At 45.0% G+C, this 18200-nt stretch overlaps 1 protein-coding gene across 2 annotated transcripts; it reads left to right on the forward strand.

Annotated features, from left to right (window-relative positions):
- The first annotated feature begins 1871 nt into the window (after positions 1–1871).
- Positions 1872–17321, forward strand: DAO (D-amino acid oxidase). 2 transcript variants are annotated; one of them, XM_082196128.1, is made up of 12 exons: positions 1872–2458; positions 3845–3968; positions 5422–5641; positions 7427–7488; positions 7918–7994; positions 8262–8327; positions 8804–8858; positions 11099–11203; positions 11515–11597; positions 13287–13404; positions 16546–16644; positions 16967–17321. In XM_082196128.1, the coding sequence occupies exons 3-12, from the start codon at positions 5551–5553 to the stop codon at positions 17096–17098; spliced, it is 888 nt and encodes a 295-aa protein (XP_082052254.1). In that variant the 5' UTR covers positions 1872–2458; positions 3845–3968; positions 5422–5550; the 3' UTR covers positions 17099–17321. The 2 variants fall into 2 exon arrangements, with proteins under 2 accessions (XP_082052254.1, XP_082052253.1); XM_082196127.1 differs by having other exon boundaries at positions 1875–2458; positions 7374–7488.
- The last annotated feature ends 879 nt before the right edge of the window (positions 17322–18200 follow it).

The following is an 18200-nucleotide window of genomic DNA, read 5'->3' on the forward strand; positions in this document are numbered from 1 at the left end:
GAGTCTCCATAAAGTCCTTAGCCACTGAGGTCCTCAGGTGACCGACTTTCCTCCCTCATCCCAAAGGAGATAACTGATGGCAGAGACTCACCTGCGGGATTCACCTCTAAGGGCTGTAGCGATTGCAGCTAGTTGGGTTGAGGAGTTTATATATTCATTTAGTATTTTTTAAAATCTACTAGCTAGGATATTTGCAAACAATTTGTAATCATTATTTAACAAGGAGATAGGCCTATAGTTTTTAATCTGCAGCAAATCTGCATCTTGTTTTGCAATTACTGTTATATAGGCCTGTTTCCATGTTTCTGGGATTTCTCCTGTGTTCAATATTTCATTCATAACATCTTTCAATGGGTTCGCTAATTGTTCATTTAATTTCTTGTAATATTTTGCTGTAAAGCCATCCGGACCTGGAGACTTGTCATTTTTAGAGCTTTTTAATGCCTCAAGTAATTCTTTCATTGTTATCTGGGAGTTAAGAATGTTCCTTTGTTCTTCTTTTAAATATGGCATATTGCTACTTCTGATGTACTCTTCTATCTTAAATGTTTTTTCTTTCCCTTGTCTATACAGCTCAGAAAAATATTTAACAAATCCTTCTCTTATTTCCTTCAGCTTGTCTGTAATTCTGCCATTTATGTTAATTTTATTTATGGAGTTCCTTTGTTCACTTTTTTTCAACTGCCAGGCTAACAGCTTCCCTGGTTTATTTGCGTGCTCAAAGTATTTTTGTTTTTCTCTTTTTATTTTCCCGCTAATTTCCTCATTTATAATCATTGAATATTGTGTTTGTAATGTTTTGATCACCTGTTTTACTGCCTCTTTATTTGCCTTGTTTGGCAGCTGTTTCTCCTTTTTCATAATTTCCTCTAATATTTCTTTTTTCTTTTTCTCTCTCAATTTCCATTTAAATGAGTTTTGTTGTATAAAGAGTCCTCTCATTACAGCCTTGCTTGCGTCCCAGACCGTCTGTAACTTTGCTTCCCCTTGACTGTTTACCGTATTTTTCGCTCTATAACACGCACCAGACCATAACACGCACATAGTTTTTAGAGGAGGAAAACAAGACAAAAAATATTCTAAATGAAACAGTGGATGTATGATTTTTGTGGTTCATGCTGTGGCCACAGACATGTGATCTGACAGTGAGTTTGGAGTAGCCCAATGCAAAAATCCTGAGGATCCATGTGGATCCATGCTTTGTAACCACGGAGGAGGGAAGGAAGGGGAACCATGGATCCTCTGCTCACGACTGCAGCAGATCCCCCCCCCCCCGCCACCCGCAGGCATTTGCTCCATAACACGCACAGACATTTCCCCTTACTTTCTAGGACGGGTCGGCAACCCACGGCTCCGGAGCCGCATGTGGCTCTTTTACATCTTTGCCGCGGCTCCGGGACGGATACTAGCGAGGGGAGGAGGCGAATTGTGCGCCCCGACACTCCCCACTGTGGCAGGTGCTGTACTGGCTGTGACGTCGCATGGGGGCAGTGCGTGCGTCCCAACGTCACTTTCCCGCCCGCCCGCTACATTGTAAGGGGCATGTACGCTGGTCACTATTTTGAAGGGGAGTGAAGAACACACACACAAAAACGGTAACTTGTTAATTTAACGTTTATTTCTATGAGGAGGAGTAATTCTGAGGGGTCAAACAAAGAAATAATAAAAAGTGACAAAAAAGTTATTTTTATAATGACGAGTTTTGCAGCTCCCAGTTGTTTTTTTCTTCGGAAATGGGTCCAAGTGGCTCTTTTTGTCTTAAAGGTTGCAGACTCCTGTTCTAGGAGGAAAAAAGTGAGTGTTATGGTGCAAAAAATACGGTATTTCAAAATAATCTGTCAAGATCTTCTTTTTCAACAATTTTTTGATCATCTAATAAATCATCATTTAATCTCCATCTAAAAGAGATTTGGCTTTCTTTTTGTAGTTCCATAGTCAGGGAATTATGGTCTGGAATGGTTCTGGGATTGATTTCAATTTTTTTGACTCTTGTTTCCAGTTCTTTGGAAATCCATACAGAATCTATTCTCGAGCTGCTATCATGTCTGTTACTACTGCTTTGGAACTTGCTCCTGTCACTATAGACGATGGCACCTGCTTCCCCTTCAGCTGACAGCCAGCTCTTCCCTCTTCCCACTTCCTGAATGCAGGTCATGGAACCTTGTCAAGGCCTGACACAGAGTTCCAGTTTGAAACAGGGAGTTCTCTCGAGAAAATGCCAACTCTTCAGCTTTGGCAGCACAGAAGGTTAAACTCCACCTCATTCTCCCCCATGTTCATTCTACAGGGAACTTTGACCCCTCTTTCCAAGCTCCTGAAATACATAAGGTTTGTGACTAGTCACCTTGCAAGTCGTTCTCAGGATCCAGTCTGGAGACTGACTGACTGCCTGCCTACAACTTGGGGCCATGGTTGGGTGAAAAAGCATTTCTGGAAAGTGTATTTTGTCAGCAAGAGGGTAACATTTATTTTATTTCTTTTGACTTGCTAAAAACAAATGTGCCTGCCTGGTGGTTGTGTGTGCTTGCAGAAAACATTGCTTTCTTTCATTGTTTCTGAATTCTGCCCTTTGAGGGGATTGGCTTGAAAGCAGTAGGAATTGGCAAAGAACTGGCTTGAAAGGAACAGAAAAACAGGTTGGGCTTTCCGTATTCCGTTATCTCCTGGGCTGCTGCTGTTTTGCAAATTGGTGAAATGTGGCTTCTGACATGTTAAGTTTTCAGAATTGCAGCTTCCATTGTGAATAATTTTAGAAGTCCCTGCTTCTGAGTCTTTGCAGTTGTCAAGCAAGACATGATGGTGTATGGCAAGTTAGTTTCCTCTAAACTCTTGGAAGACAGAGGACATCTTAGAATCCTAGAGTTGGAAGAGACCACAATGGCCATCGAGTACAACCCCCTGCCAAGCAGGAAACATTATCTGGTTGATAATGCCAGCATAACCTCAGCATTTCAGTGATTAAAATGAGGAAACACTTGAAATACCCATAGTTTCACCCAAGGTCAGTCCAAGACATTTTGGCACCTGAGTCAAACCACAAAATGGCACCTCCCCGCTGCCAGGGAAAAGGGTACATGAAGATCTGCACTGGAAACGGGAGGGGGCATTCAAATCAACCTCACCCAATGGTTGAACTGGGAATCAAGGTCTGGGTTGAACTGGGAATCAAGGTCTGGGAATCAAGGTCTGGAGCTATGAATCATGCAGGGCAGCAGCAGAGCCCAGGAGATGCCAGAGGGCAGCCCTCCACCATTTCCTCCCTGGGGGTGGGAGGCCAGCAGCACCTCCTATTCACCCTGGGAGTTGTAAAGCAGGCGGTGGATCTGACCTCCAAGGAGCAGCAGCGGCAGGCAGTGCATACCCTGGAGGCAGGAACTGCTACCCCTGTGGATCCTGCATCCCTAGGCTGTCTCCTCATATTGCTTCATTCCAAACAAAACTGCCTGGACACCCATCCCCTACATCACACATTAAAGAAGGCTGTTATTTGCTGCATGCTGTGCTCATGTGCTCTGCACTAAAGAGGTTCTCTGTTAACTTTAAAAAACAAACAAACCCACAAAGGTGAATGCAGGAAGCTGCCTTATTCCAAGTCAGACCATTAGTTCACCTAACTCAGTATTGTCTACACTGACTGGCAGCAGCTTCCCATGGGTGCACATTCCACTGTGTGTGTGCTTTTAGTTAAAGATCTACTAGAAAATCCATACTTGTTTCTCAGTGTGTTGTCAGCAGTTCAAAATACACCTTGGCAGCTGTGGGGGCGGGGGCTGGGCAGCCTGTGTTCTGGGCGGATGCCTTACAGTTCATGTGCATTAATTTACATGTGAGCCTTCCTCCCCAGCCTGGTGCCCTGTATAAATCATAAGAGCCTGCTGGATCAGGCCAGTGACCCATTGAGCCCAGCATCCTGTTCCCACAGTGCTGAAGCAGTTGCCTACTGGAAGCCCACCAGCAAGATCCTTCAGGTGAGGAAGCAGAGCAGCCCTCTCCTCCTCCACAAATTCTCAGTCCTCTTTTAAAGCCATCTCAGTTGGTGGCCATCCCTGTGGGAAGGTGCTCCACAGTTTAGCTCTGTGCTGCATGAAGAAATCCTTGTTAGACATCTCCTGAATTCATCTTCACTGGATGTCCACATGTTCTAGTGTTATGGGGGGGTCTATATCTACTGTCTTTATGCTCCGCATGATTTTAAACACTATTTATCAGGTTTCCTCTTACTCATCCTTACTCACAGTCCCCAAAGCTGCACCTTTCCTCATAGGGGAAAAGGCTTCATTTGACCATTCCCTGGGACACTCCCTGGCTGGTTTGTTTGTTTGCAGCAGTCCGCTATAAACTACCGTCCAGTCTATCTTTCAAAAGAGAGCAACACATTTTCTGTTTCTATCAAACTCCAGCATTACCAAGAATATTCACGTTTGATGGTTGGTGGAGGATAAGGCTGCTCTGCTCTGCCCCCGTGGTTGGAGGGAGGCAGCAGTCTTCCTGAATCCCAGTTGCTGGCAAGTGCAGGAGGGGAGAGGGGTCCTGGGCTTGGCTCCTGCCTGCTGGCGTCCCCTGGGGGCATCTGCTTGGCCCCTGTGAGGACAGGAGCCTGGACCAGGTGGGCCAATGGCCTGATCCAGCAGCCTCTTCTCCTGTTCTTATGGAAGAAAGCAGATTCTTTTTTTTAAAGCTAGCACAGTTCCCCCCCCCAAAAAAAAACACCCCTCACATTTTGTTATTCTGGCAATAAGCTTTTCTGCCACTTGCAGGGTTTCTTTCTGCTGTCTTTCTCTGAAAGAAACGGCTGTGCTGACAGAAGAGCCATTCAAGACTCTGCCACAAAGGAAGCCAAGTTCTCTGGCCAGTGGGTGCAGTGTTTTGAGAACTGGGAAGCAGCGCTTTCATGCCAGCATTCCTGTGCACAGAGGGATCTATTGTTAGCCCTAAGCAGAGGGAGCGCCATCTGGAGGGTGTGCCAGGCTCTCCCGGCTGGAGTGTGGCACACTGACCTAGAAACTCACCAACCGGCATGCTTTTGTGCCTTCCAATCCTAGGGGTGCCATATTTCAAAAAGGAAGAACCAGGACACCCCAAAAGTTGTTGCGCTTTTTGGTAAATCTACCAAAAAATAAAATAAAATTGGGATTAAGGAGTTTTCCTGGGATGGGGGATGGTGTGTGTGCTTTGTCTTGTTGGTGTAGTAGTGGCAGCACTTGCCCTTCTTCTGATAGGAAATGCTCTATAGTGGGGGACAAAAAAATGGGGAGGTCAAGGAGGGGCAAGGAAGTGAGAAAAGTCCTTATTTTAATCTGAGGAATGTTGGAGGGGATGCAAATAGAGTTACCAAGCCTAGGTATGGCCACCCAGGAATGACTTCTGCTATGTTTGTTTTAATGCCAGGTGCACAAAGCTGTAGCCATTTTCTTCCCCCAGGAGAGAATTTAAGCCCCCCCCCCACCATGCGTGTTGCTGTGATTGGAGCTGGCATCACTGGACTGTCCACAGCCCTCTGCATCCGTGACCGATACCACGCAGCAGACCAGCCCCTGGAAATAGAGATCTATGCCGACCAGTTTACGCCTCACACCACCAGCGACGGGGCAGCGGGTCTTTGGCAGCCATATCTCTACGACAAGGGAAACACTCAAGAAACGTAAGACCCCTTTCACTCTACAGGACGGTGGAGTCAGGGTTGGCACTTGGCGGTGGTAGAAAATGTCACGGGACATAACAGACAACTTAGAGGGGCATTTGACAAAACATTATCCTCAGTTGGTTGGTTTTGGTTAGTTGAATTTGTTCTGTGACAACCTGCGAGAAGTGAGCTTACAGGGAACCAGGCAGAGGGCCTTCTCGGGAGTGGCGCCTGCCCTGTGGAACGTCCTCCCAGCAGATGTCAAGGCAATAAGCAACTATTTTACTTTTAAAAGATAACTGAAGACGGCCCTGTTTAGGGATGTTTTTAATGTCTGATGCTGTATTGTTTTTAATATTCGGTTGGAAGCCGCGTAGAGTGGCTGGGGAAACCCAGCCAGATAGGCGGGGTATAAATATTATTATTATTATTATTATTATTATTATTATTATTATTATTATTATATCTAAACATATTTGGCCTTTAGCTTTAAAATCTATAAATTACTTCCTGTGGCCTTCCAGACTGCTGTTTCTACACCTTACTTAATATAGTGCTCTCTGATTGCTTTACATGTTTTCTGTACACCATCAGTGACAGGTGTACAAGTTTTGTTAAGCCAAGTTTTGTTAAGCAGGTTGTGTCTGCCATTACATTTTTTTTTTGTCTGAGAAAAATTCCATAAAAATTAATTTATTTATAAAAACAAACAAACATAAGACTAAAAGCTTTGGATTCCCTGATAATTTCATCTCTATATGTTCTCATCTGAGTAGCTCATCCTTACACTGAGCTCATCCTTACACTGAGTATGGAATTTCATCTCTATATGTTCTCATCTGAGTAGCTCATCCTTACACTGAGCCTTGTTGGTTCAGTCTCCCTGCTCTGCCTGTGTGGCTCTTCAGTGAGGTCTAAACTGCAGAGAGGCAAATCTGAACTAAATATTCAGAAAAACTTCCCAAGGATAAGAGCAGTGGAGAGGTTGGTGAGGCCTTCTTTCTGTGAAGGCCTAGACAGGCAGGCAGCAGAAGTATGCTTCAAGCTGAAGGCAGTCAGCCATTTTGAAGGGAGTTGGAAGTGTTTCAGTGGGTCATTGTTTCCCATGGATGACACATAAGCAGAGCTGGGTTGGGTCAGTGCCTGGATAGGTGGAGGCCTGGAACCCACACATACACCCCTTTGGCATCCCAGATGGAAGAAAGGCAGGAGAAAAAAGGGAAGAAAATGAAGGGAAGGAGCCTGGCCCCTTCCCAGATCCATGTGTTTCCCTTCCTTTCCCAGTGCATCTGTGAGAAGCAGACAGGAAGCCATTTTGGATTAACCATGGCTATGTCAACGTTGTCCAAAAACAAAGAACTGTGGCTAATCAAACTGTTTTATGAATTTGGTTGAAGCACATGGTACTGTAGCTAAGGTTAACCACAGTTTAGAGTCTGAATGGGATGCTAAACTGTGGGTAGTTGAAATCAAAAGCAAATACTTCCCAACTCCTCCTTGCAGACATACTGGAGAAGGGGAGGAGAGGGGAAGCATGCCAGCCTCGGTGGGGGTGGGTTGGGCTAATTCCTGGCACAATAAACAATCCACCATTACAGGAAAGGCATTGTATTGGCATATTTGTCTTGGGAGAGGCATTGCATCGGGAGACTCATCCATTCTGTTTTCTGGTAGACCATCAAGTTGCAGGAAAATTTACAGTACAATCCTAGAGTGTGTAATTGTCTGACTGTATTATTTAATATGACAGACTCTGGAATAAAGAGACTTTTGATTATCTTCTTCAACACATTAATTCACCAGAAGCTGAGGAGATGGGGTTGTTTCTGCTCTCTGGATACAATCTCTTTACACAGCCAGTTCCGGTAAGTAACTGATGTTAAATAAGAGCAATTATTTCAAAGGATGTTTGGTCTTCCTTGTAGAAGGAGTTCTGGAGTATTGCATAGACAGATGATAATGGGAGATTGCTTTCAATGGCCTATTTGTATGACACTCAATATGGCTATTTTTGCATCACTGCAAAGCAGAGGGGGAAACCCACAACCAATAGGTGTAGGAACATGAGGCCAAATGCATCTCAGGTGCATCTACGGTATCTTTGTTAGTGGAATCTATTCTAATTTCTTGAATGACTTGCTCAAGAAGTGGTGCATGAATCACAGTTAAATGACGCCATTTGGTACAAATTATCAATTTTCACAGAGAACAAGGTGACTGGACCAGAGCATCTTAGATATGTGGACTCATCCCTCAGTTGCCTTATAACTGGCACAATACTTTCTCCTCTGCAGGACCCATCATGGAAGAATATCGTTTTGGGATTTAGGACCTTGTCACAGAAAGAGCTTGAGCTCTTCCCTGGCTACAGGTATTGATCAATTCTCTCTTCCCTTTAGGTTTTGGGTGTTTGCGCTCGAAAGGGTGCATTGGCACTTGAGGAAGGTGGATGGGATGGATGGAGTCCACCAAGAGAGAGTTGCTTTCCAGCCTCTCTCAACAACGCCCTCTCCATTTTATGCGATTTCACATGTCTGCATGTAGCCCGGGAACAAAAGCCCCGCATAAGTGAAGGGACCCCTGTATTTCAGATGGTAGCCCATTTCTATGTCCTTACCTTTCATTTCCCTGGTTTCAGCTATGGTTGGTTCAACACAGCTCTGATGCTGGAGGGCAAACGATATCTACCCTGGCTTACAAAGAGGTGTGTATGATATTTGCTTTCTTCTCTCTGTTCTGACAATATCCATACTGACCATGAGAAGGTGCCTTGTCAGAGTTTGACCATTGGTCTGCCAAGCTCGGTATTATTTCTACACTGACTGGCTCTTCGGTTCCCTCCCAGCCCCACCTGGAGATGCCCTTGGGAACGGAACATGGAACCTTCCACAGGCATAGCAGGTGCTCTGCAAGTGCCCTTTCTCCGGAAGAGGCTGCCAGCCAGCCATGGTTCCTGTCAAGATACTCCATTCCATTCCATTTCTCCTACTCCGACTGGCTTTCCAGGGTTCCTCTTGCCCTAATAGTCACCCAGCATCCAGTGCCAACAGTCAGCCAGCATGCGGAGACCTCACTGGGCTCTTTCTAGGGATGTCACCAGAACTGGAGAAGTGTCCGAATGTTAGCCAACAGTCACAGTGGCTCTCCCCTGTTGTTTACAAGGCAACATTTGTCTTACAGGTTAAAGCTGCAGAGCGTCAAGTTCTTTCATCGGAAAATTGAGTCCTTCCAGGAGGTTAGTTGGGAATTTAAATGTATTCTGGGAGGGGCATTGATAAAGGCATTTCCCTTCTCCACCAGCTGTGGACAGGATTAGATAGAGGGGGAGGGGAGGGGGGAGTCTATCGTTAGGCTTTAAATATGGCTGCATTTTGAGCAGAACTGGAGCAAGGAATTTTGGGGAAGGAGAAAGCTTTGAGGTCTGAGGTTTTTCACAGTCCAGTGGTATACAAAATTTCAATAAATAAATTCTGAATTCTTGCAAGATTGTAAAAATCATAATAATAACCCACCCATATATATGTTTACATGAACTGTATTTAATTTTTTGAATAACACAATATAAAAACAAATTAGTTATGATTCTTGCATTGCACAGCACAGGTTTGGATTAGAATTAGATGACCCTTTGGTTCCCTCCCAGCTCTGCCGTTCTATGCTTCTCTGAATTAACGTGGCCCAGTTGCTTCCCTTTACTCAGATTAGCCATAACCCTGGAAGGTGGGTCCAGCCTTAAAACCTTTCTACCAGTCTGGAGTAGGTTCCCCCTAGCATCTCCAGTGGACATTCCAATCCTCTCCTGGAGTTTTCTTAAATACGCTTGGATAGAAATATGTCAGTTGCTGGTAAAAAGCCATTCTGGAACTTTGGCATCTTTGACAAAGGTTTACAAAAGACAAAGTTGAAATTCTTCAATATTGCCAAGGGACAATGTGTCATCTACAACACAGGATCAAATATGATAGGATATTCCAGACTAGGAGTCCCAAACTTTTTTTTTAGCCCTCGGGGCATATTTGGAAATTTTGGAAACTGTTGGTAGCACAACCAAAAACCTTTTTACAAAAGAAAAACCAGCAATGTTCAGACGTGACCCCCCCCCCCGACAGGTGAAGCACCTGTGCTCCCCACTCAACACCTCCTTTAAATTATAAACATTGGAAGGGTAGGGGGCATTGGGAGGTGCCAAGGGTTATATCTGAGGGTTCCTTGGAGTCCTTCGGAACCGCGTTGGGAAACCACTTTGAGACACTAGACCAGCCTTGGGTCCCAGCTATTGTTGGACTACAACTCCTTCCATCAGCCTCAGCCGGCATGGCCCAGTAGTCAGGGATGATGGGAATTGTAGTCCAACAATACACACCACACATTATGATGCCACTTTAAACAGACACGGCTTTCCCCAAAGAATTATGGGACCTGTGGTTTGTTAAGGGCACTGAGACGTGTGAAGAGGCCCCTCTTCCTCTCCCGGAGCTATATGGATGCTTTAGCTGAAATTCCTGCATTGCAGGGGGTTGGACTAGATGACCCTAGGGGTCCCTTCCAACTCTACAATTCTAAGATTCTATGACTCCCAGAGCGAAATAACAATCAATCCCTCTTCACAGGGAATCCTATAGCTCTGGAGGTTTCATAACAACTCTCAGCATCCTTAACACACTACAGTTCCTAGAGTTCCTTGGGTGAAGCCTTGATTATTTAAAGTGACAACCTAGTGCTTTAAATGCTTGGTGTGACTGTAAGCCCAGACATCCCTGTGGCGATCACACAGGGTCCCTGGACGTTTCACCGTCTATTGATCCCTGTGCCACCACTTTATTTCTCGCTGCCACCACCCAGGTGGTACAATACTGAGTCCCGTCAGGGTTACATTGGAACATAAACTTCTGTTTATTTATTGCAGTTTAACAAGTGTGTGGTTTCATAAACGGCATCGGTCCATTACAATCATGGGGTGCCTATCCAGACCTATAACTTCCGCTACCTGCTCTCACTCACTAAACCACCTCTCAGATATTTACTTGTCTTCCTAGCTCCTAACTGTTCCTGACTCAGCTTATTTCACTACACTAACTCAACCTACCCCCAGACTCTATCCCAATTCACTCCTACTCCAACCACCCAACTCCCAACGAACTCCTCCCTTTGCCCCTCCCAGAGCTGGTTTTATAGTTCCTCTGACTCTGCCCCCGGAGTTCTGATTGGGCAACCTGTTTAACTATTTCACCTCCAGCACTCTCATATGTTAACGTCACAATCCCCAACCAGCTGCCCTCTCTCTAGATATTTCTGGAGTATGGCTCCAATAATTCCTGCCCTGCTTTAGGCAGATATGGTGGACTTTCCAAACCATTTTTGGCTAAGCAGGACAGAAAACCAGGGTGGGCAACCTCTGGCCTTCCATATGTTTTTGGATTCCAGTTCCCATTTGCCTTCAGAGACAATAACACCACAAATCTGTCTTTTGCTTAGTTGATGGCTGAAGGCGTGGACATCATAATCAACTGCACAGGGGTTCGTGCTGGGGAGCTACAACCTGACCCTGAGTTATGCCCGGGCCGGGGGCAAGTCATCAAGGTAAGGCCGGCTTTCTAGGATTCTTTTGGCTACCTTGCAAGAAGGGAAGAAGCTGCCTGTGTCTGAAGAAGCACATATTTACCTGCAGTCCTGGTGGGGCTATGATGGGGTTGATGGGTCAGCAAATCTGTGACAATGCTCAAGCTGAGGATCCAGACCAGAGTCAGGAGTTTTATACGGCAAGATGGGGCTTGATTTGAATAATAATAAAAAAGATGGGGCTTGATTTGTTCCTCAGGTCACCTGATTCCTGCTGGGGTGAATGCAGCAATACAGCCTTGCTGTTGCCTCTGCTTGTTTTGGCTCTCTAGGTTGAGGCCCCCTGGGTGAAGCATTTCATCATCACCCATGATGTTGAGACAGAGATCTATAACACACCTTACATCATACCTGGGTAAGGAAAACATAACTGACTATGGCAGAATGTTGTCTTCCCCAATTGGATGCCTTCCAGATGTTTGCTCCTCCAGCTCCCACCAGGCCCTGACAGTGCTGCAAAACATCTGGAGGACTCCTTGTTGGGGAAGCCCAGTGGCATTTGTGTTGCTCAGGGTTGGGGAATCCCAAGCCCAGGGTCTGGGGGAGCCTCCCAGGCCTCTTTGGTGCTTAGGGCCCTTCTTGGCCTGCACCCTCACTTCACACCATCCGCTGGCACCCACCTCAAGCGCTTTAACCTGCTTGGATGTGTCCTTCCACTGGGGCAATGCCGCTTGCTTGCCTGGAGGGAGGGAGGGAGGGAGGGGCATGTGAGGTGCCGGGTGCAGAGATTTCTGACTTTTGTGCAACTGGAATGTAGCCTAATGTACAAAGATATGTGTCGCATCTCGCCCACTTTTGCCTTTGTGGGGATGGACAGATCTGTCCTTCTGAGTCCTCTCAGTTTCTAATTTTTCCAGCCTTGGATTAAGTTGTCCACATTTCTGCAGCAATGTCTGATTTTTTATTTATTTTTTTTAATTCTCACAAAAATTCTTCAGCTTTTTATGTGCAAATTTCTCCTAATTAACACTTTTTTCATTAGGGATAGAAGGAGCTGTCCATTTCAGTTCTCTCTCTTTCTGGTTTTGCTAATCATAAGTTCAGTTCACATTTTGCAATTTTAAAAAACCCTTCATGGAAATTATTCAGCATTTTACATGTATATTTCTGCTAACAAACACATTTTTATCTGTAGTTTTGAGTCATGTAGACGTTTTTGCAAACTCTTTCCCCTCATATGGTGGATTTTTGCATGTTATTTTCACAATATATTCATTTCTATGCACGCTGTCACCTAATAAGCGCATTTCTGCAAGCATTTGCTGGAGAACTGCATTGCAAGATTCAGTTAGTGCAAATTTTGAAGGATGACTGTGCTTTGGTTCTCATATTGTTTCAGAAAGTGCAGATTTGATACATTCAAGTTTAAATGCAAACAGAATTGAAATTCTCCCTCATCCCCAGCCTCCAATCACTACTGGAATGTGGCCCCTATGAGGGTGATTGGCCTTGGGCTGAAACATTTCCACCCCCTGTGCTTTATGTGATTTCTTAACTCTTGTTCACTTGGCCATTTCAGGATCTGTTGCCCATCCCAACCCACAACACACAGAGGTAACAGGTAGGACAGTAATCATGGGTCACATCCACACCATGCATTTAAAGTGCATGGCTTCCCCTAAAGAATCATGAACTGTAGTTGCCCCCCCCCCCCCGAAGCTACAACCCCCATACAAAGGACAGTTCCCAGGATTCCTTGGAAGAGACCATGTACTTTAAATGGTGTGGATGTGGCCTAAATGATCACCTCCTTGGGGCCTCTGGCCATCCTGGAGCCCTGGGACGTTCGGGTGTGATGGACACAAGCATTGCTCGGGAGACCCAGAGCGTCACTTCTCCCGCAGGCAAAAGGAGCAGAAGCAGGATGCTGACACCAAATGCCATAGACTGCCATTGTGGCTTGGCAGTAGCCAGCCTGGCACACTTGTGTGACCTGGGCATGGCCCCCCACCCTTGCTTGACACCATTTCTTCCAACCTGGGTTAGGGCCAATTCCACACACACACACACGCTGCTGCCACTTCCCTTTCTGTTTCTGCTGTAGGAGCAACGCAGTGACATTGGGAGGAATATTTCAGCTGGGAAACTGGAGTCAAGAGAACAGCCCCCAGGACCACCAGCGCATTTGGCAAGGGTGCTGTGAGCTGCTTCCTAGCCTCCAGGTACAGTGACCAGCGTGGGTCAGTGCTGCTGCGGGGACTGAGCAGGCCGTCCCGCGCTCCAAGCCTTCCCGGCACACATGGGGGAACTCCGGGCGCAGCACAACCTGCTTTGAGTTTCCCTTGGGTTAAAGGAGTTCCTTTATTTATTTTTTGAAATTATTTTTATTTGATTGTACAAATTCATTCACACAAGTAATATTATTACAGACATTAAAATTTACACAAAATTCTTCCGAATCTCAAGTCTTCCCTCGTCACCTCCATGGGTTCTTTAAATAACTTTTTAAACTGCATATTACAAGTCCATCTAATTTACCATTCTCCATTGTATCCAAAATCTTGTATCATTGCAAGAGTTATTTAAAGCCTGCCAAAGAGTTCAAGTGTTTACAGTGGTCTTTCAAGTACAATATATATTTATCCCATTCTTTGTTGAAGTTTTGATCTTCCTTGTGAGGAATGTGTGTGGTTGCTCACAAAGATAAAAGCCAGGACTCTGACCTGTCTTTTACAGGTTTTATTGAGTGCAAATTATGCAGAGTGCAGAAGTCCAAAATCCATGTCTGCCTCAATCACTAGCAGATTCCAGAAGTGGTTTCTTCCAGTTTGCCACCCAGCACAAAAGCCCAGGAAAACCCCCTCTCCGCCTCTTTTCCTTACGTTTATTCCCCTGGCGAAAACAACTCATTGGGAGCCGCGTCGTGGCTCATCTCAGGCTGAGTGAGCCTTTGCAAACCCCCCCCCCCTTCTTTCTTCATCCCTTTCTCCTGAGGCCTCACCTTCCCCAGACCCTCAACAAAGGGGGGTGCAGCTGCTCAACAAAGGGGGAGGCTCTCTGGACGTTCCTGCCTCTCTCCCCTCCCTTGATGGCAGCCCCTGACACTCCTGAGTTCTGATTTCCCCTGGCTAATCTTGCCCTCTCTGCGTAGTCCAATAATTTCATCTGCCAGTCCGCCCTAGTAGATATCTTGTTGTCTTTCGAACTCTGGGTAAGAAGCATCTTTGCTGCTGTTGTAGCATACATAAAGTCTTTTCAGTTTCTTCAGTATCTCTGCACCTACAATTCCTAACAAAAAGGTTTCTGTTTTTTTAACAAAAGTTATTTTAAACATTTTTTTAAAATTCATTTTATATCATTTCTCAGAATTCCTTTGCAATTCCACTACATATGATAAAGGTGCCTTCCTTTTCCTTACATTTCCAACAAATATTTGAACTTGTCCTAAACATTTTTGCTAATTTACTTGGGGTTAAATATCAGCAATACATCATTTTCATATAATTTTCTGTTAAAGTATAACACATAAATTTCAAATCCTCTCTCCATAGTTTTTCCCAGTGCTTTTTTGTGGGGGGATACGAGAGTATGCATACCCCTTAACATTTTGTGAATTTTTGTACTTTTGTCCATTTACTGTATTTATTTTTCCTGATTTGAACTATAAAATGGTGATTTCTTGAGTCAAAATGAGAGTACCCCTAAACATTATTTTAAAGAAGAAAGCACTGGTTTTTCCCATTCTGCAAACTGTATATTATACCCAAAGTCTCTTGCTCTGGGTTAAAAGAGTTCCTGGTGGCTTAAAGAGTTTGTACCGTGTTTGCACAGACAAGTAATGTATAAATGGAGACCAGTGGCAGGACATGCCTATCTGGTGGCAGACCTATTTTAAAACATTTGTATACAGCAACCACAAAGAATAAAACAATGAAATTGTTAGTAAAAACAGTTATTACTGTTATTAAAAAAATTAAAACCAACAATAAGCCAAAAAGCAAATTAAAGCACATGTCAACATTCTCATAGCTCAGTCTCACTGTGTGTTTAAGGGTCTCTTGGCTTATTTCCACCTCTAGAATAGATCACATGGAGTCTGCAGAGGGGGGCTTTTCACATTTAGGGTTCTGTCACTGAAATTGCCTGGATGAAGGGTGGTATATAAATTTAATAAATAATATTTATTATTATTATTATTATTATTATTATTATTATTATTATTATTATTATTATTATTTGTCCATCCCTAGGCATTAAAGCATCATATTGGAGCTCTCAGGGGGATGAGCGGTTATGTGAACCATAGAATAGAATCATAGAATAGAATCATAGAATCATAGAGTTGGAAGAGACCACAAGGGCCATCGAGTCCAACCCCCTGCCAAGCAGGAAACACCATCAGAGCACTCCTGACATATGGTTGTCAAGCCTCTGCTTAAAGACCTCCAAAGAAGGAGACTCCACCACACTCCTTGGCAGCAAATTCCACTGTCCAACAGCTCTTACTGTCAGGAAGTTCTTCCTAATGTTTAGGTGGAATCTTCTTTCTTGTAGTTTGAACCCTGTTAGGATGCTGGAAGCAAAGCTCTATGAGGAAGAGAAGCAGAATTTGTTGCTATCTCTCTCCCTCCCCCCCCCCCCCCCGCGCCTTTTTTTCTTTTTTGGCTGGGTTGCTATATTCATCATGATTCTGGCAGGCAGAAATTCAGCCAGTGGGGAAGAGTTCCTTTCAATATTGCTGTTGGAGTGTTTGCAGTTACTGATAGCTTCCATTTGATAATTGTAGTGCTTTGAAGTCATTTCTGCACCAGGTAAAGTAATTTTTAGCTCCCCCCCATTCCCCCCACCTGTCCTTTATTTTGTCTGCCCCGTCCTGTACTTTCCCCAACCCAAGGTGGCATCCCTAGATCTCAGACAGGGCTGTGCCCATCCCTGTGGCCCAGGAATGGGGGACCCGCAGGGGACCTCCAGATGTTGCTGAACTACAACTCCCATCACCCTTGACCAGTGATGGCCGAACCTGGCCCTCCAGCTGTTTTGGGACTACAACTCCCATCATCCCTAGCTAACAGGACCAGTGGTCAGGGATGATGGGAATTGTAGTCCCAAAACAGCTGGAGGGCCAAGTTTGGCCATCACTGCCCTTGATGGCAGGCTGGCTGGTGCTGATAGGGAGGGACCACACCTGCTGCAGCTTCCTATCCTTGAGCTGGAGATGCAACACCCCAGTCTTCTACCACTGTGTTAGGGCTCTTACACAGGAAGATTCAGTATAGGCACTGGCAAAGTGGATTGCTGTCCCTACTTCCCATGTTTTCTTACAATTGCCTGCTCTGAATAACCATGCATGTTGCTGCTTCCAGAAAGCCAAAATCATCCACGAATGGAGTGGTCATCGTCCCGTACGGCCAAGAGTCCGATTAGAACACCAGGCTGTTCGCCATGGGATGTTACAATCAGAGGTGAGTAACTTTCCGTATGCATGGTGTGAATTGATTTGTGGAACAGGATCAGCCCTTGCATGGTATCTCACACATGCTGCGGCTTAGGACTCTCATATATCCTTGGGGGGGGGGTGTTACTCTAAGGCTGCAGTCCTGTGTACGAGTAAGCTAGCCCTACTGAAATTTAGTGAAGCAAAATGCAATTCTCTTGCAATGTGTTTGATGTGTGGATGGTGCCTTAATCGACCCTGACATTCAGTTGCTGTAGGAAGTAATGTTTTCCTTCCTGCTGTTTTCCTTGGTGAAGTAGCTCTCTTCTTGCCTGTTCCTTCTCTCTCAGGTGATCCACAACTATGGCCATGGCGGTTTTGGGCTCACCATCCACTGGGGTTGTGCCATGGAGGTAGCCCATTTGTTTGGGAAGATTCTAGAAGAGAAGAGGTTGGCCAAGCCACCCCATGCCAACCTCTGAGCACGTGGCAGCAGTTCAGGCCACTGCGCTGACTTTTACTTGCAGGATGGATCTGCCTTTGCAGGACTAAGGAGCCTAGTTTTTAACTGTTTTCATAGATTGTTTTGCTTTGTTTTTCTTGTATTGCTTTGTTCTTCTTGTAAACGTCTTGGAGTCCCGTCCCCCCTACAATCTATTGGTGTATAAAATATATGAAATAAAGAAATAATACTCTTAAAGAGTATTCAGGGAAGCAAGCTGAAGGTATGATCCTGTCTACCTATTAAGACAAGTTCTGCCAAAATAAAGGCAGCATCCCTCAAGCTTTTACTATGCTGGCATTGGATGCTTGTTAGACTGTTGCACATCCTGAAAGATACTTTATGGCTATGCTGGAGAGCCTATGGTCACAAGCGCACCTTCCTTCATATGTGGTGGCAGTGTGAAATATTAACAGCTTATTCATGGACCTTTCTGCAATAAGAAACCAGTCTCTAACCCCAGACCTGGTATTAGCTCTCCTGGCCATTGACAGTGACTTAAATCCCACCCTTGTTCATAAGGAGCTGCTAAGACTGTTCTTTGCAATATCATAGAATTGTGGAGTTGGAAGAGACCACGAGGGTCATCTAGTCTGACCCCCTGCTGTGCAGGAATCTTTTTGCCCAACGTGGGGCTCGAACACACAACCCTGAGATTAAGAGTTCACACTCTTATCAACTGAGCTATCTTGCTGGCAATAGCCAGACTCAACATTGCCAAACATTGGAAATGCGCAGCAGGTCTCTCTAGGGATGGGTGGTTTGAGAGGGTACAGGACATTGCCTTGTCTGAGCATTTAACCCACCATAAGAGGGTTCTAAGAGGGTTACAAAACAAGGCCATTTTGATGTTGTATGGCAGTGGTTCCCAAACTGGGCAGTACCACCCCCTGGGGGTCAGTGGGATTACCAGAGAGGCATTAAGAGGCAAGGGGGCAGTAGCTGGGCACTGGCAGTGTAAATAACTACCAGACTTTGAAAAGCTGGTGTCACTGGTTCATGTTACTGGATTTTGTCAAATTAATTGAACTAAATAGTTACAACTAGATTTTGAATAAACGTGCAGTTGTTACCATTTGGGT

The sequence above is a fragment of the Podarcis vaucheri genome, assembly GCF_965113315.1.
Source record: "Podarcis vaucheri genome assembly, chromosome: 13".
NCBI classification, from domain to species: domain Eukaryota; kingdom Metazoa; phylum Chordata; class Lepidosauria; order Squamata; family Lacertidae; genus Podarcis; species Podarcis vaucheri.